Below are 19,687 nucleotides of genomic sequence, written 5' to 3' on the forward strand. Positions count from 1 at the left end.
ATGACTGTGAGACCCTAAATTTAGCAAATGACCAAGCAAGCCCATCCGTCTGCAACAGGTTTTCTTTGAAAGCTTAGCCATCACTCAGACTTCTCCAAGGGAGGAACAGAATTTAATTCCCATCTTATACTTCCTGCTATTCCTAACATAAGGACTTAGCAACACATTTCTCAAGAGAAAGGAAGACATCTAGCAAATCCTAGTGGAGCCCAATACAAATACAGCTGAAGCTAGAGGACATAGCCTTTTTCCTCCAAGGGTGGATGTGGGAGAGGCTGACCCCTTGAGATCACTTTATAACATGCCTAAGTTGCTCATACATCATTTCTCCCATAACAGAAAAACCAGAGGATCTGGAGTCTCACTTCATGAAACTCCACTGAGCTGGGCTCTGACAGCATACCACTTTAAGAAGGCATTCCTGGGAATATCCCAGGAACTCTATCCACCCCCTCAGAAGAGCAGGCAATTGAGTTAGTGATGGTGACTCAGGCAGGCTTTTTAATCCTGATGGAAAGGAACCACCAACACCCTGGTGAGGGAAATAAAAAGGGAATCGAGGGGAAAAGGCCTGCACCACCGGATGACTCATGCCCCACCGTGTGACTCGCCTGGCACATTACTCTGTCACCAAGACATGGAGGAGAGGTTCATTAGTCACTTTAATGAAATTTTCAAAGAAAGGATTCTCCCTATAAATAATCATGAGCTTGAGTGTTTGTGTGTGAGCTTATGACTCACCTTTCTACCATGCCAGGCAGGATCAGCCGTGTCATCTGTGAAAGAGAAAAACAAAACATCCATGGTGACTGAGGATGCAGGCCACCGAGAGTGGAGAGAACTTGCCCACACACACAAGGGGGGAATCACTGAGCTGTTCCCCACTTCTACAGACAGCAGCTTATTTTATAGATTTATATATCGGGTTGGCCAGAAATTTCAATTGGGTTTTGCCATACCTTCTTGGAGAAAAACCTGAATGAATTTTTTTTTTTTTGATAGCTAAGAGATGGACTTACTTACAGAGAAACACACTCCACAGAGTATGGGCCACACAGAAGGCAAGAGCGACCTTGGGGGAAACACTCCACAGAAGCACGGGCCGTTGCAGAAGGCAAGAGCGGCCCTGACTGAATGTTTGCAAGAGTGCATAAAAAGGGACCAGTGGAAATTACTGGAGATAACACTGGAAACACACTTTCAGTGAACCTGGCTAAAATTAGTCTTGCCCGAAATGTAATACTGGCATGGAGATCTTCAAATAAGTAAGGATTTATGGTGAAATCCATGTCTCCCAAAATACATTCTCAGTAAATGACATATGTTACGAGAAATATCCTGCCTACCAAACTTACTTAAGCTTTCTAATCCTAACAGATCAAATAATTTTTTTCCTAACAAAAAACCTTGAGGAGAATGCCATTAAGTGACATGTAGGCAAATATTAAGTCTATCTTCACACGTATTTCTCCTCTTGCTCAAGCTAATTTTGAGTAAAATGTATCCTTAAAGAAAGTTGATGTTATCTGTCATCTTAGGTAACCAACAATGAAGAAAGGGGCACCAGCATTTTTATTCCTTATTGGCTGAGCCAAGCAATATGCAGGATCTTAGTTCCCTGACCAGGGCTTGAACCTTGGCCCTCTGCTGTGGAAGCACAAAGTCCTAACCATTGGAATACCAAGGAATTCCACGTATACCCTCATTTTTAAAGGATTTCATGACTGTTGCCGAAATATATATACTGTGATGAGAGAAACTATTAATACTTCTAAACTCTGTTTTAAGATATTATTAACTCAGAAAAGTTAAGACATCCACTGGTTTAGTCAAGGCCACATCACAGTTAAGCACAGTTAAGTTGGAGCATGAACTCTGGACTCCTGCATACCATCAGTCCGTGAAGAAACAAATGCTGTTTTGTTCCAGAGAAGTTTGCATGCATGCCAGGCACAGGAATCTCAAGCTATCTTGAATAACATTATGTCTTAATCAAAATAGCATTCTGACAAAGAGAGCATTTTTTTCCTAGAAACATTTCAAAGAAAAGAAAATACATCCAGGCTTCACCAACATAGAAACTGCTCTGCAGAACTCTCAACTCAGAGGTCAACTTTTGAGCTGCCATGTACACTTTTCCAGGAAGGACGTGAATTTGAACCGACACCATGTTATAATAGAAGAACACACTGCCAACTTCTAAACAGACAAAGTGGTGTCTTCAAAGCCTAGGGGGATCGTTTCAACAGAAGTATCTGATGTCACCAAATCTTCCAGGTAAAAAAAAGGAGACACTGTAAGAAAAGAGTTTGGCCTGAAGCACCTCCAATCTTCCTCCTTCTATAACACCGTAACCTCATATACTTCAGTTCAGTCGCTCAGTCGTATCCAACTCTTTGCGACCCCATGGACTGCAGCATGCCAGGCTTCCCTGACCATTACCAACTCCCAGAGCTTGCTCAAACTCATGTTCATCGAGTCAGTGATGCCATCCAACCATTTCATCCTCTGTCGTACACTTCTCCTGCCTTCAATCTTTCCCAGCATCAGGGTCTTTTCCAAGGAATCAGTTCTTTGCATCAGGTGGCCAAAGTATTGGAGTTTCAGCTTCAGCATCAGTCCTTCCAGTGAATATTCAGGACTGATTTCCTTTAGGATGGACTGGTTGGCTCTCCATGCGGTCCAAGGGACTGCAATCTCATATAAGGTGATATATATAACGAACCAAGCACAGACAGCCAGCACAGAGCAGGCCCTGAAAGGAAACCGTGTCCCTTGTTGTCAGCATGTGCTCTTCTTTCAGGACACAGCACCACTCAGTACGCAGGCCCCACTTCAGCGTGCTGTGCTTGACAGTTGAGAGCAAAAGACGGTAACACATTTTGAGGTCATCCAGTTCAACTCACCACACAGAAGTTTCTGGACAGTTCCAGCAATATTGTCAAGTACCTCAAATGGGAGCTTTTTAGGGTGAAAGAACAGTTCTAAAATTAGAGTGTTGTGATGACGGTAGGACTGTATTCACTAAGAACCACTCAACTATACATGTAAAATGAATGAATTGTAAAGTGCATAAATTATCCCTTAATAAAGCTGTTTTTTAAAGCAAATCTCAATAATCATATGGATGAGTTAAAGAACTGTAATCACAAAATACATTTGATGTTACTTTATCAAACACAAGAAATAAAAGGACTCTCAAAATGCTCTATGCATGGCCTGGAGCAACATGAAGTAATAAAACAAGCATTCTTCCACTCATTAGAGGGCATGTTAGTTTCTTGGATTGGGGCTGGGTGATGGGAGCTCACGGTGGAGTAGGAGAACAGGTGTTTATATAAATAAATCCTTTCCAGACAGTGTTATGAGTGAGACAGTAGGGGTAAGGGCAGAGGGCCCCAGCACCTAGGAGACGGACTAGTCATGTCTGGGGAAACAGGCAGAGCTTCCCAGATTACGGTTCAGTAACATTCTGAAATAATAAATGAGCTCCCTAGGCAGAAAAAAAATTCTGATCAAGGGGACAGAATGCGAAACTTACAATGTATGCTATAGAATCAATGCATTAAAAGAACTTGTTGTTGAATGGGTGTAGAAAGAAGTAAAAATGTGCACGCCATTGATTATGACTTGCAGTCTGCATATCATACTACGTCACAGACAGCTTCCCATGCTAGCACAGACAGACATCAGGCATGGTAACAGTTGTGGGGGATTTTTCTTTTAGGGATAGATTATATGCATTTTGAGCAGTATCTGAACATATATTTTATTTAATACATTTCATCAGGGGACCATAATGCTTAGGCTCAGTATTATAAGGAGCTCCCCAGCGTTTTGTAAGGAGAAGTTGTTAAACAGTTCCCCCAGTGTCCTGAGATCCCCAGAAACAAGATGAGGAAGAAGAAGACTGATAGTAAAAAATGTTCTCATCCAGGGGTCGGGGTGTGTGTATGCACATGTGCATTTGGGGTGAGGAGTGAAACTTCTAACATGTGAAGTAGTGAAGTGGAGTTGACAGGGGGAGCCACTGACTGCCGAGTTTTTCTGCACAAAAGGAGACGAGGAGGGATGGGATTTGTAGGCAGTGATCAATCTGGAGGACTATCAGGAAAGTCTACAAGATCTGCTGATGGAGTCCTTTATTCTGACCAGGGATTTCAGTATCACTTGAATATTTAATAACCGATTGTGCAGAGTTTTAAAGTTCAATTCAGGTTTTTTTTTTTTCCCCAAGACATAAATGTACACATTTAAATACAGTCTAGTAAGAAACAGCACTTTAAGCTGGGCTATTAAGGAAATATAAATGCACACTTTGGGAGTTATTTTTTCCTTACACTGTGTGTATGTCATCTATGAAATGTCTTCTTTCTGAATGGTAAAAATTACCCAGGAAATGATCAGAGACAAAATAAAACCTGGTAAGGTATTATCTTATTTACAAAATTATATCAACAGCATGCTAAACATTAACTCAGTCCTGATGGTTGTTAATGTGTGGATAGCTTCAAAATATATTCACTTTTTCTCCCAGTTTCATTTGAGACATAATCTACGTAACATTTTTACTGGTTTAAGGTACACATCATGAAAGTGAAGGAGGAGAGGTAAAAAAGTGGCTTAAAACTCAACATTCAAAAAAATGAAGATCATGCATTCCGGTCCCATCACTTCTTGGCAAATAGATGGGAAAAGAGTGGAAACAGTGACATGCTTTATTTTGGGGGGCTCCAAAATCACTGCAGATGGTGACTGCAGCCACAAAATTAAAAGATGCTTGCTCCTTGGAAGAAAAGCTATGACAAACCCAGATAGCATAGACACTACTTTGCCAACAAAAGTCCGTCTAGTCAAAGCTATGGTTTTTCCAGTGGTCAGGTATAGATGTGAGAGATGGACCATAAAGAAAGCTGAGTGCCAAAGAATTGATGCTTTTGAACTGTGGTGCTGGAGAAGACTCTTCTGAGTCCCTTGGGCAGCATGGAGATCAAACCAGTCAATCCTAAAGGAAATCAGTCCTGAATATTCACTAGAAGGACTGATGCTAAAGCTGAAACTCCAGTACTTTGGCCACCTGATGCGAAGAACTGACTCCTTGAAAAAGACCCTGATGCTGGGAAAGACTGAAGGCAGGAGGAGAAGGGGATGACAGAGGATGTGCTGGTTGGATGGCATCATCGACTCAATGGACATGAGTTTGAGCAAGCTCCAGGAGTGATGGACAGGGAGGCCAAGCGTGCTGCAGTCCATGGGGTCGCAAAGAGTCGGACACAACTGAGTGACTGAAATGAACTGAACTGAAGGTACACATCATAAGAATGCATGTATATATTATAAGATGATTACCACAATAAAGTTTAGTTAACATCAAAAACACAGAATACTTTACTATCTGTGTGTCATCCTTGCAGAGGGGCCATGCTAATCTCTGTATCATTTCAATTCAAGTATCTCTGCTGCTGAAATGAGCGCTGAAACAAGTCTTTCCGTTTTTGTTATTCAGACACTAAGTTGGGTTCGATCCTGTGGACTGTAGCCCATAATGCTTCTCTGTCCCTGGGATTTCCCAGGCAAGAATACTGGAACGGGAAGCTACTTCCTTCTCCATAGTTTTATACAAGTGAAATGAAACTCAAGGAGTTTTAATAACACAAAGGAAGACGCAGTGTTTTCAATGTCTGGCTATTAAAGGGCCAGAAATACTTGCTGCAATCCTCATTTGAACAAATGATTCACCATCAAAGATGGAAATTCATGCATGAAAAGGTTAAATTCTTTTGAATCGGTCATTGGCTTCTCCTCTTAAATTCTGTTTCTAAATTATCTCTCCCTGTCATAAAATAGAGTATCTTCTTGGATCTGTCAGATATAACAACAGTGAAAAGCCTAGGAAGAGTAAACCTGAAATCCGCAGGCTTTTATAAGGCTGATTAATGCCTTCGTCTACACTTAAATTATCTTTCTTTCTACTCAGAATACACGTCATAATAAATTCAATTTCAAGCATTCTTTGTTGGGGTATGTGCATACAAATAATTCTTAATATTCTGTGTGTAAGCAGAGAGGCTTCACTACGTTAACATCAAATTAAATTCTCTTTAACGTCAAGTCTTACATAGGATATTTAAATTAAGCTATTAGTAGTCTCATTTTACTTTATATGCATCAATTGGTATCTTGATGGCTGGTTATTTATACCATATACCAAGCGTTTCTGTGAAATCTCACTATCTGAACTCCATCTCACAGCTTACAAGCTGTTTCTGGAGTTAACTCAATATGCTAATTTTAGGCCATCTGCAGGTGATAATTGCTGTACCAGGAAAAGTTTTGTTCCTCTTAAGATACTGCTAAAATAAGGTTACCATAACTTGTAAGTTCAGTGGTTAAAAATATCAAAAATAGTAGTAAACATGACTTCTATATTTGTTTTCTTCTACATTAAGGTTATTTCCAAAAGTACACAGCAGACGATATAAATTTAATTCCTCCCTCAAAGTGAATAAAAGTCCTATAATAGCACCTCTACGACAATGGCAGCTTCAAATTCTTGCAGGAAAAAAACAAATGTTTCCTATTTATAAAGACATATTTTTTAGGGACAGTTTCATCAATCCTTACCACAAAAATGTCCTAGAAGCCTAAATCAAAGGGAGAAAGGTCGATACATGCTATTTCACACCAAGATACTACATCACTTTGTATGCAAGCCTGGCATAGTCTTCACCAATGATAGCTCAATTGAGAATTCCTCTTGGGGACACCACATATTCTATTTCAAGAGTTATATATTTACTACCACAGCTATGTACGTTCTGGCTGGGAAATAAGTAAGAGGCTGAAGTAGCTCACATAAAAATCAAAATCAGTATTATTAGATCATTCAGTTGAGATAACCTGACTCAAAAAGGTACTGACTGACCTACAAAATCCTTTTAAATGTTATATTAAAATGTATCCATCTTAGTATTCTGAAATATTTCTTCTATTTTTGGCAACTGCTTGCATTGCTTTTGCAATCAGAAGAGCCCCCACAACTAATGTTATTTCTAAAAGAAATTAACACAAATACATTGTTTTCTTTTTCACTTCTCTGGCACCAGTAATCAAGAATTTGTGGAAAAAAAAATCTTATTTTATACTCAAAAGCCAATCCAAGTTTCCCACTTTTTCAGTTTGGTATGAAAACCGATGCCTACACAAATGAATCATGCATATTATTTTACAAGCAAATTATTTTTGTATCATGTAACCTCTTGTGTCTCGTCATTTTTTTGGAGAGAAAAGTATAAAGAAAACATTATTGCATAATGATCAAAGAGATAACTAAAAAACAAGATGAAAAGATTAAAATTCAAGATACTTTAGTTAAAATAAGAAAACAACATTGACACCTGTATCACCATTATAAAATAGGAGGCAAAGTGTAACAACTTGCTCTGGAATCTGGGCAAAGCCCCAGGAATCCAGGCTTCTTGTACAAATAGTTCAGTTCACTTCAGTTCAGTTCAGTTCAGTCGCTCAGTCGTGTCTGACTCTTTGCGACCCCATGAATTGCAGCACGCCAGGCCTCCCTGTCCATCACCAGCTCCCGGAGTTTACTCAAACTCATGCCCATGGAGTCGGTGATGCCATCCAGCCATCTCATCCTCTGTCGTCCCCTTCTCCTCCTGCCCCCAATCCCTCCCAGCATCAGGGTCTTTTCTAAGTCAACTATTCACATGAGGTGGCCAAAGTACTTGAGTTTCAGCTTTAGCATCAGTCCTTCCAATGAACACCCAGGACTGATCTGCTCAGGATGGACTGGTTGGATCTCCTTGCAGTCCAAGGGACTCTCAAGAGTCTTCTCTAACACCACAGTTCAAAAGCATCAATTTTTCGGCGCTCAGATTTCTTCACAGTCCAACTCTCACATCCATACATGACCACTGGGAAAACCATAGCCTTAACCAGATGGACCTTTGTTGGCAAAGTAATGTCTCTGCATTTTTTTTTTAATGTCTCTGCTTTTTAATATGCTATCTAGGTTGGTCATAACTTTCCTTCCAAGGAGTAAGCGTCTTTTAATTTCATGCCCGCAGTCACCATCTGCAGTGATTTTGGAGCCCCCAAAAATAAAGTCTGACACTGTTTCCACTGTCTCCCCATCTATTTCCCATGAGGTAATGGGACCAGATGCCATGATCTTAGTTTTCTGAATGTTAAGCTTTAAGCCAACTTTTTCACTCTCTTCTTTCACTTTCATCAAGAGGCTTTTTAGTTCCTCTTCACTCTCTGCCATAAGGGTGGTGTCATCTTTATATCTGAGGTTATTGATATTTCTCCTGGCAATCTTGATTCCAGCTTGTGCTTCCTCCAGTCCAGTGTTTCTCATGATGTACTCTGCATATAAGTTAAATAAGCAGGGTGACAATATACAGCCTTGACGTACTCCTTTTCCTATTTAGAACCAGTCTGTTGTTCCATGTCCAGTTCTAACTGTTGCTTCCTGACCTGCATACAGGTTTCTCAAGAGGCAGGTCAGGTGGTCTGGTATTCCCATCTCCTTCAGAATTTTCCACAGTTTATTGTGATCCACACAGTCGAAGGCTTTGGCGTAGTCAATAAAGCAGAAATATATGCTTTTCTGGAATTCGCTTGCCTTTTCGATGATCCAGGGGATACTGGCAAATAGTCAGAACACCACAAATAGCCACTTTGTCCACTGCTGCCCTGCCCTCTACCCTACAGAAACCTGCATGGAGTAAACAGGATTTGAATTCAAGCAACTGAAAAATGAACCCACACAAATGAAAAGGAAATAAGATACAAATGCCTTAAGCAAATTTTCAGTTGAAATCATTAACAATAATGTTTTAAAACCACAGTATAATAGTGCAAACAATTACATAAAGTAACAACGATGTTACACAATGCCTGTTTTGGAGAAAATCGGTGGTAACTCCACTGGAAGTCATACTAGAATGACACAGCACACATTTCCTTTGACGAAATGTATAATTTGAGCTCTGGTACCAAGAATACAACTTAATTATAAATTCTTAGAATTTCATAGGTATGGCTAACAGAATACTTACTGCACAGGGGGTAAGAAGCTTAATGAGACTGAGTTTTTAGACGGCTTTGAGATCTGAGTATTATTTGTCCCTCCTCTACCAATGCTTAGGTCTTTGTGAAAGTTATCAGCCCTTCTTGTCAAAGTTATCAACCCTCTTTGCCATTTCCCCCATCCCATATTAACTGAACTTGAAATTCAACCCCATACTATAAAAAAACAATACTTTTTCTTTGATAATAATTTCTGGTTTAAATTTTTTTTAATGACTTAACAATAGAAAAAGAAAAGAACTTTCCAGAACAGAGAACTGGATGCCAACTAATAATGAAGAATCTAAAGCCATAATTTTTAAACTCTAAACAAAGATGAAAATAAAAAGAACATATATACCATCACACACAGTTTTTCCAAGTTTGTTGTTCAGTCCTTAAGTTACATCCGACTTTTTGTGACCTGATGGACTGCAGGTCACCAAGCTTCCTGTCCTTCTCTATCTCCCAGAATTTGCTCAAACTCATGTCCATTGAGTTGGTGATACTATCCAACCAATATACTGAGAGTTTCTTTTCTATTACTTATCTTTTCCCCAAATAAGCTGACTTCTCCAAAAGTGACAGATTTGGAGGAGAAAAGAAGCCCTAAGTTTCTCACAGAGATTTTTACACGTTCACTCATTTATAAGGCATTTCTTCTTTAAACAAGCTTTACTTGGAACTACAAAGAACCTTGGAATCTCCAACTACTCCCTCATTTTTTAAAGATGTGGAAAGAGTGGTGGTCCTGTATTTTGGCAAACCCATCATTTTGTATTTGTGCCTGAAGCAGCCCATTACTCTGAGACGCTTAGGGCTAAATATGCTCCTCAATTTGGAAACTGTTAAGAGCTTAATGATAACTGCTTTCAAACAGATTTAAAGGCTCTGGATATTAACCTGGAATGTTTCTTCCTGGGCAGGAGCAGTAGTGAGAAGCATACTCTCCTTCCTACAATTGATTAATTTCCTATTGTGTTAACTTGAATTTTGGGGGCAGAGTCGGAGGACAACTTCTTAGCATAATCCCTAAATTAAATACAACTAGACTGCTAAACAGACTTCCCTGGTAGCTCAGACGGTAAAGCGTCTGCCTGCAATGTGGGAGACCAGGTCTCGATCCCTGGGTCGGGAAGATCCCCTGGAGAAGGAAATGGCAACCCACTCCAGTACTCTTGCCTGGAAAATCCCACGGATAGAGAAGCGTGGTGGGCTACAGTTCATGGGGTTGCAAAGAGTCGGACACAACTGAGCGACCTCACTTCACTTCAGACTGCTGAACAGATTCTCCTGATGGATTTCCAAATTAATAGAGGGCTCCCCCTACTGGTACTATGTGACATGCCAGAGGAAAAGCCATGTTTTTTAAAAAAGTAAACAAATATTTTTCGTGTGTGTTTTCATCTGTCTGTCCATCCAAACATTTATTACTATTATCTACTCCATGTGCAGGACATAGCATTATGGCTAAAGTGATAAACAGTGAATACATAGTTGTATCATGAGGGGAAAAAATTGGCTTTTCAAAAGCAGGCAAAGGGTCTTATACTCCAAGTGATTTGATTTCAGACAATCATAGGGATGGAAGAGATGGATTTAAGTCTAATTCTTCAAGTCCTCCAAGCAAGCAATGATTCAGTCTGAGTAGGCTGAATACTTGGAGTTACTGAGCAGCGGGGGAACCATAAACTCAAATGCCTGAAAGGGCCATGTGGGTGACAAAGAACAGTGCAGTGGGTCAGACAATAGGGGCCAGCGGGGACTGCGGTGATCTGGAGAGTGCAGGCCCAACTACCAAGCATGCTCCGCTGTTATTCAGCTCTGATCACTCGCTGCCAAGCAGCAGCTCAGGTCTGAGTCAAAGTTTTCCCAAGAGAAGCTAGAAAGCTGGGAAACGTCCTAATTTTGAACACACTGCTGGAGCCAACCAAAATATATTAGCAGCCCCCATCCAGCCCACAGACTATGGATTTTTAACCTCTGACCCAGAATCAGAAGGAACTCACCCACCCACTCCCCTTCTGGCAGATCCAAAGCTTAGCAAGCTCTCACAGCTCACTTCAGGGTAAATATCAGCAACCAATCTAAGGCCAGCCTTGCAGAGCCCCACAAAGTTAAGTGTGGGGCTTAATCCTTACTTCCAAAGGAGTAGAATTTTCTGTTTTTAAATTTATTCACTGATTTATTCAAAAAGCATTTGCAGTACGCCTGCCACATGTGAGAGCTAGGGCTGGGAAATGGCAGAGAACGACAAGGGCCTGGTCCCAGGCCTTACAACCTCTGGAGACACCTGACGAAGAACGAAACGCTAAGAGAAGGGGAAACACACAGCGGCGATGAAACAGCACAGCTGGGAGACCTCATCAGGCCTGGGAGGCTCCCTGCCCCTTCCCCACCGCTAGGTGTGTGACACTTTAGCTGAGAACTGAAGAGTGAGGAGAACTAGTAAAGCAGGAGACGAGCGCGTCCTCCATGCAGAGGGCACAGCCTGAGGGGACACCAGACTGAGGCGAGTTCAAGGCGCTGAGCACAGCACTCGGAGGTGAGAGGGAGACGTGGGGAGGAGCCAAAGCAACGCAGGCCCTTCCCCACAGGTCACGTCACAGAGGGGTTTAACAGCGGTGGGATACGGCCCAGAGTACAATGACAACACTTTGGCTAGAGCGCGGAGACTGGACTGGAGAAAGATAAGCTGGCTGGTGAGGCTACTTGAGTGGTTCCCACTGAGAAATGTAAGGCGCTTGGAATCTGGAGCGAATCACGGGTACGTTGATTTACAAAACAGTTAGGAGGCTGAGCTAACTGGCCTTGATTATGTGTGTGTGTGTGTGTATGTGTGTGATGTCTAAAAGAAATCATTGGGTGAGCTGATTTGCAAAACAGGAGGTTAAGCTAACTGGCCTTGATTGTGTGTGTGTGTGTGTGTGTGTGTGTGTGTGTGTGTGTGTGTGTGTGTGTGTGATGTCTGGAAGAAATCACTGGGTGAGCTGATTCAGGAGGTTGAGCTAACTGGTCTTGAGAGTGTGTGTGTGTGTGTGTGTGATGTCTGGAAGAAATCACTGGGTGAGCTGATTTAGGAGGTTGAGCTAACTGGTCTTGAGTGTGTGTGTGTGTGTGTGTGTGTGTGATGTCTGGAAGAAATCACTGGGTGAGCTGATTCAGGAGGCTGAGCTAACTGGTCTTGAGTGTGTGTGTGTGTGTGTGTGTGTGTGTGTGTGTGTGTGTGTGTGTGATGTCTGGAAGAAATCACTGGGTGAGCTGATTCAGGAGGCTGAGCTAACTGGTCTTGAGAGTGTGTGTGTGTGTGTGTGTGTGTGTGTGTGTGTGTGTGTGTGTGAGATGTCTGGAAGAAATCACTGGGTGAGCTGATTTAGGAGGTTGAGCTAACTGGTCTTGAGTGTGTGTGTGTGTGTGTGTGTGTGTGTGTGTGTGTGTGTGATGTCTGGAAGAAATCACTGGGTGAGCTGATTTAGGAGGTTGAGCTAACTGGTCTTGAGAGTGTGTGTGTGTGTGTGTGTGTGTGTGTGTGTGTGTGTGTGTGATGTCTGGAAGAAATCACTGGGTGAGCTGATTTAGGAGGTTGAGCTAACTGGTCTTGAGTGCGTGTGTGTGTGTGTGTGTGTGTGTGTGTGATGTCTGGAAGAAATCACTGGGTGAGCTGATTCAGGAGGCTGAGCTAACTGGTCTTGAGTGTGTGTGTGTGCATGCGCGCACATGCACGCATGCATATGCATGTGTGTGTGATGTCATGCTTCCCTTCTCCATGCTAAACATCTCTACTTCTTTCAACTACTCCACTTTGGCTGATTATCTGATGAAGGAAGAATTAAATTCTGATCCCCTGCTTAAGACTCTTCCTCCCTGTTCCCAAATAAAACAAGACTGAGTGGTACTTCACTGTAAGTGGAAATTGTTAACAAATTTTACCTTGATCCCCACTCACCTATTTCTCTGCTCTGAGAAAGGTAATAAAGAAAGTAGGACAGCCCCTGTATTTGTCAGAATGATAGTCTGGAAATTTCCTAAGGGATCTGAGTATAGGTAGGGCCACTCCCGATTGTCCAGCATATTCACCAGGCCCAGTACCTTCAGGAGGGATGGCTTTCCCATTCTTAGATAAGCTATGGAAAGAGCTTGGGCTGTGTTCATCTGAAAAGGAGTGAAAGGTCTACAGTGTCCTTGAGGTTCTTATACTGTCATTAAAGGAATCAAAGAACCATCAGGCCTCGAGAAGGAAGGCAGTTCTCAGTTTGGCAGATGTTACAACAAGTGATCTCCAATCAGTGACAAACAACATGGAGAAGATCCATTTCGGAACTAGTCTTTGGATTTGGTGCTGAGTGTGCTACCTGATTGAAAGTGGACTTGGATCAGTATATACCTGCCTCTGGAGTTATGGCGTGTTTCCCCTTTTCTATGATTTCTCTAATAATAACCAATAGTAATACCACAATTTCATCTGCAAACTCTTCAGTATTCCGAGATGGAAACTCCTTCCAGGCATAGTGAAGTGAAAGTTGCTCAGTCGAGTCTGACTCTTTGCGACACCATGGACTGTAGACTGCCCAGCTTCTCCGTCCAAAGAATTCTCCAGGCAAGAATAATGGAGCGGGTGGCTGTTTCCCTTCTCCAGGGGATCTTGCCAACCCAGGGACTGAACCCATGTCTCCCGTATTGCAGGTGGATTCTTTACAGTCTGAGCTGCCAGGGAAGCCCCTCCAGGCATAAAACCCGAACTATTGTAGAAGTGTGTGGTTTAATATCTGGAGGTTCAACTATCTCTAAACGCTACCATTTCTGGTCTGAAGGTCATTGATGTTGAGGAGAAATGAGCCTTAACCTTAGATTTTAGTCACAGAACATCTGAAATCACAAAAAAAGCCCTGGCCAGGAGGATCTTTCTTCCAGTTAACGGCTGATCTACTGGCCATATCAGTCACCTTTATGAAGAATTTTCACACCACTGCTCTCCTGACCTTGGCACTTACCTGCTCTACAGGGAATGAGAGCAAGACTGTATTTTAACCCTGAAGGTACTAAGAGCAAAACTATGAAGCAGGCAACAAGGCTTCTAAATACCTCTTGGATTACCTCAACTAGCCTGCTAAAAGGAAAGCCCAGTTAAGCAAGTCGCTGAGAGAGAAAAAAAGGAATAATTCTAAATTACTGAGTAAGATGAAAAGTGAAACGACCATATGGGACTGGAGAGATAGAGGCCTGCGAGAGCGAATCCGGACTCTCCGACTGAACATCAGGGGTCGAGAGTCACCACCATTCTTGTTAACATTTCTTCCTCCATATTCTGTGGACCACTCATCGCCACTTCATCTGGTGACGACCTGTAAATCCATTGGCCAGGATATTGCAGTTTTATTACTCCTCTGGTGGAATGGGGGACTTCGATGATTTTTATCATCATCTGACCTATTGATACACGGACAGGAACACAGGCACCAGGCACTAATCCTGGAATGTCAAGCCAGGTCATTCAGCGCTCAAGGCACAGCACAGGACTGCCAGATGCTGGGCCCTACCCAGCAAATATCTCCAACTTAGGGGCACAAACCCAAGGTCACAGGGCAAGCTCTCCTCTCCAACCTTTCCTGGCATGCCTCTCAGCCAGTCAGCCTCCAGCATGTGGTTTGCTGAGGAGATAAAACTTGAACCAACACTGATGGACAGAAAATGTCATTCTCCTTCGTATATAAGCCTTTTCCAACACACTTATTAAGGCACTGGGCCATAGACATCCATGCCCTGGGTCCCCTGATGTCCAACCACCAGAAAACCTTATAAGATTCTAGAGCAATCTTCATCTCCTTCTAAGTTACCTCGGAGCTCCGAACAGCCACTGCTACTGAAAACATAGCCCTGGACCTGCAGTGTAACACAGTCAACTGAAGGACAGCAGGAGCAATTCATCAAAATACATGACAAGGCAAATCACAGCAGCACGAAAGAACACGAAACCTGGGAGCATCAGACACAACTCCATCAAGGGGAATGCCCCTTCTCAGTACAAACAAGATCAACACACACGCCATTAAACACACACTGCCATGCCACTCTGCCACTAGAATTGTCTTTCTAAAATGTACACCAGATCACACCTTATTTCTACTTTAAGGCTCTCTGCCCTCTTGAGCACAGCACTCAAGGACCTGAACAATCATGTCCTAACTTACTTTTCTGGCTTCTGGAAAGCCACTGCACACCACTCACCTCCCGCTGTTTGAGTCAAACTATTGCCATACTTGAACAGTCAGTCAAATGTGCTACAAACGACCTGGATCCTGCCTACAGTACAATGAAAACTGACTGGCTGTCCTCCAGATGATACTAATTCCATGATAAATAAATCAAGCATTTTGAACTGTTTTTCCACTAAAAGCGCCCATCACAAACAGACAGAAAAATACATATTTACATGAAAGATAAATTAAAAGATTCTTCATTCTTTGGCTGAACGAAGAAGCATTTCTGAATAGCAAACTCCCTTAGCGCTTTGCAAATGGGATTTGACTTGCAAAAGGAGGTGAACAGACAAACTTTTAAAACATATAGCCATCTCTTCTGCTGGTGAGACTTCTCATCAGTATGGCTCACAAAATGATAGGGTATGATGTTTAGTAAGTTTGGCATTTGTCTCCACTGACTCCTTTCATGGGAAAAAGCATCTATGCCCATGGGAAAAAAGAAAGTGGAAGAAGAATGGAAAGGTGGGCAGAGCATTTTATCATCTGTCAAGATACCAGGACTGATGTTATTATTTCATCGTTACGGTAAAGAAAACTGAGGATGCTCTCCCGTGCGGTGGACTGGTGGTGCTTCCTCCACACTTCCCAGCCCTGTACTACTCATCTGTAAGCAGGGCCACGAGGTGACCCCCACCAGGACATGCTATCGACGCTCAGATGCTGCTCAAAGGATGCGGTGTGTGACCACAGAGCACAGCAAGCTGACCGGTTCTCAGAGATCAAGGTCAGGACCTTGGCCTTTTCATTGCTGCTACCCCGTAGACTGCCAGCCCAAAGTGTGTGCTTTGGGAGACAGAGGCGGCCAGGGTTTCTTTTTCTTGTTTTCTCTCTTTGACATTGGAGTATAAGTGTTTCACAATGCCATGTTAGTTTTGGCAGAGCAGTGAAGTGAATCAGCTACATGTATACATATATCCCTGCTCTTTTGGACCTCCCTCCTTTCCCCTGGCCCCGTCATCCCACCCATCTAGGTCATCACGGAGCGTCACAGATATGTCATCATATAGCTCGCTGTGCTAGACGGCAGCTTCCCACTAGCTGTCTGTTTGACACCTGGTAGTATGTTTATGTCAAACCGAGTCTCCCAGTTCAGCCCACCCTTCCCATCCACCCCCCCACTGTGTCCACACGTCCGTGCTCTTCAACTGTGTCTCCATCCCTGCTCTGGAACTAGGTTCATCTGTACCATTTCTCTAGATTCCACACACATGTGGTTAATATATGATACTTGGTTTTTCTCTTTCTGACTTCAGTCTATATGGAGATTGTGGGAGAAGATACTAATTAATGGATATAGAGCAAAAACTTTACACTGTTTCTCTGACAGAGGAATTAAAATGATCAGGAGACTAATATAGAGCTAGCACTAACAATTCTATAAAGTACAATTTAAAAACACTTGAACATGTTTTTCATCATTACTTCATTATAATATATTATGAAACACATGTACATAATGTAACACTCATTTTAAAAAATTAATTTATTTATTTTAATCAGAGGCTAATTACTTTCCAATATTGTAGTGGTTTTTGCCATACATTGACATGAATCAGCCATGGGTGTACATGTGTTTCCCATCCTGAACCCCCTCCCACCTCCCTCCCCATCCTATCCCTCTGGGTCATCCCAGTGCACCAGCCCTGAGCACCCTGTCTCATGCATCAAACCTGGACTGGCAATCTATTTCACATATGATAATATACATGTTTCAGTGCTATTCTCTCACATCATCCCACTCTCGCCTTCTCCCACAGAGTCCAAAAGTCTGTTCTTTACATCTGTGTCTCTTTTGCTGTCTCGCATATAGGGTCATCGTCATCATCTTTCTAAATTCCATATATGTGCGCTAATATACTGTATTGGTGTTTTTCTTTCTGGCTTACTTCACTCTGTATAATAGGCTCCAGTTTCACTCATCTCATTAGAACTGATTCAAATGCGTTCTTTTTAAGCTGAGTAATATTTCACGGTGTATATGTACCATAGCTTCCTCACCCATTCGTCTGCTGATGGGCATCTAGGTTGCTTCCACGTCCTGGCTGTTATAAACAGTGCTGCGATGAACATTGGGGTACATGTGTTTCAGATCTGGTTTCCTCAGTGTGTACGCCCAGCCCAGCAGCGGGATTGCTGGGTCGTATGGCAGTTCTATTTCCAGTTTTTTAAGGAATCTCCACACTATTCTCCACAGTGGCTGTACTAGTTTGCATTCCCACCAACAGTGTAAGAGGGTTCCCTTTTCTCCACACCCTCTCCAGCATTTATTGTTTGTAGACTTTTTGACAGCAGCCATTTTGGCTGGCAGGAGATGGTACCTCATTGTGGTTTTGATTTGCATTTATCTGATAATGAGTGATGTTGAGCATCTTTTCATGTGTTTGTTAGCCATCTGTATTAAGAGATTGTCTTTTCTCCATTGTATATTCTTGCTTCCTTTGTCAAAGATAAGGTGTCTGTAGGTGTGTGGATTTATCTCTGGGCTTTCTATTCTGTTCCATTGATCTATATTTCTGTCTTTGTGCCAGTACCATACTGTCTTGATGACTGCGGCTTTGTAGTAGAGTCTGAAGTCAGGCAGGTTGATTCCTCCAGTTCCATTCTTCTTTCTCAAGGTTGCTTTGGCTAGTCGAGGTTTTTTGTATTTCCATACAAATCATGAAATTATTTGTTCTAGTTCTCGGAAAAATACCATTGGTAGCTTGATAGGAGTTGCATTGAATCTATAGATTGCTTTGGGTAGCATACTCATCTTCACTATATTGAGTCTTCCGATCCATGAACATGGTATATTTCTCCATCTATTTGTGTCCTCTCTGATTTCTTTCATCAGTGTTTTATAGTTTTCTATATACAGGTCTTTAGTTTCTTTAGATAGATTTACTCCTAAGTATTTTATTCTTTTCATTGCAATGGTGAATGGAATTGTTTCCTTAATTTCTCTGTTTTCTCATTGTTAGTGTAGAGGAATGCAAGGGATTTCTATGTGTTAATTTTATATCCTGCAACTTCACTATATTCATTGATTAGGTCTAGTAATTTTCTGGTGGTGTCTTTAGGGTTTTCTATGTAGAGGATCATGTCATCTACAAACAGAGTTTTACTTCTTCTTTTCCAATCTGGATTCCTTTTATTTCTTTTTCTGCTCTGATTGCTGTGGCCAAAAGTTCCAAAACTATGTTGAATAGTAGAGGTGAGAGTGAGCACCCTTGTCTTGTTCCTGATTTCAGGGGAAATGCTTTCAATTTTTCACCATTGAGGATAATGTTTGCTGTGGGATTATCATACATGGCTTTTATTATGTTGAGGTATGTTCCTTCTATGCCCTGCTTTCTGGAGGGTTTTTATCATAAATGGATGTTGAATTTTGTCAAAGGCTTTCTTTGTATCTATTGAGAAAATCATATGGTTTTTATCTTTCAATTTGTTAATGTGGTGTATCACACTGATTGATTTGCAAATACTGACGCACGGCGAGCACACTGTCCCAGGTGGTCTGTGCGTCTTATCACCTCCCCTGTCCCAGCCTGTTAGTCTCCCGGGTACACCATGAGAGCGCTGGTCTAGGGGTGCTGTGTGTGTTTTCTGGGGAGCTGATCTCTGGCTGCGACCCTCCTGGCAGATGTCAACCGTCCAGGATCCTAGGAAGACTTGGTTAGCAACTGGGTGCCTGCTCACAGTTTGGTGGAGGGTTCCATCTCTGGGGCCGAGATTGCCCCTAGCCTTCCAGCTCTGGCTGTCGCCCGCCTGCCTCTCTGCCTCCGTCAGGGGATGGGCCGGTCCGCAGCCGGCTAGCTCTCTGGTATTCGCTCAGTCCTTTGTTCTGTGAGCAGGTCAGGCTGTGCCTGAGGTTAGAGCTTTTTGTCTGAAAGTTCTCTCTCTCTCTTTTATTCTCTCTGGCTATCCCACAGTTTGGGTTGCTATCTCACATTAGCTCCCTCAGACTGTCCTCGGGGCATTCAGGCCCGGTTCTCACCCTAAGCAATGCTACCTGCACCCTGTTCAGCCCCTGCTCGCTGATGGCGGACGCAGGCGTCTGGGCTACTTTTCCGCTGGGAGTTGCGGTTAGGCACGTATACTGTGGGTTTTGTTTTTTTTTCCTCCCAGTCATGTTGCCCTCTGAGATTCCAAAGCTCCCCCACAGACCCGACGGTGAGAGGGTTTCCTGGTGTTTGGAAACCTCTCCTCCTTCACGACTCCCTCCCCAGGACAGATCTCCATCCCTAACTCTTCTGTCTCTCTTTTTGTCTTTTGTATTTTGTCCTACCTCCTTTTGACGAGAATGGGCTGCCTTTCTGGGTGCCTGGTGTCCTCCGCCAGTGTTCAGAAGTTGTTTT

General features: G+C 42.5%; 1 protein-coding gene and 1 pseudogene across 3 annotated transcripts in view; both read right to left on the reverse strand.

Annotated features, from left to right (window-relative positions):
- The window catches only part of HSD17B12 (hydroxysteroid 17-beta dehydrogenase 12), a 173,215-nt gene that overhangs the window by 31,484 nt on the left and 122,044 nt on the right, over positions 1-19,687 (reverse strand). For all 3 annotated transcript variants that reach the window (XM_070473144.1, XM_070473145.1, XM_070473143.1), the window contains one exon: positions 742-776. In XM_070473144.1, the coding sequence (XP_070329245.1) occupies positions 742-776 (35 nt within the window). The remainder of the gene's footprint in view (positions 1-741; positions 777-19,687) is intronic.
- On the reverse strand, positions 5,373-5,472 carry LOC139037241 (U6 spliceosomal RNA; annotated as a pseudogene).

This window comes from Odocoileus virginianus, chromosome 10, assembly GCF_023699985.2.
Source record: "Odocoileus virginianus isolate 20LAN1187 ecotype Illinois chromosome 10, Ovbor_1.2, whole genome shotgun sequence".
In the NCBI taxonomy this organism is placed as follows: Eukaryota; Metazoa; Chordata; class Mammalia; order Artiodactyla; family Cervidae; genus Odocoileus; species Odocoileus virginianus.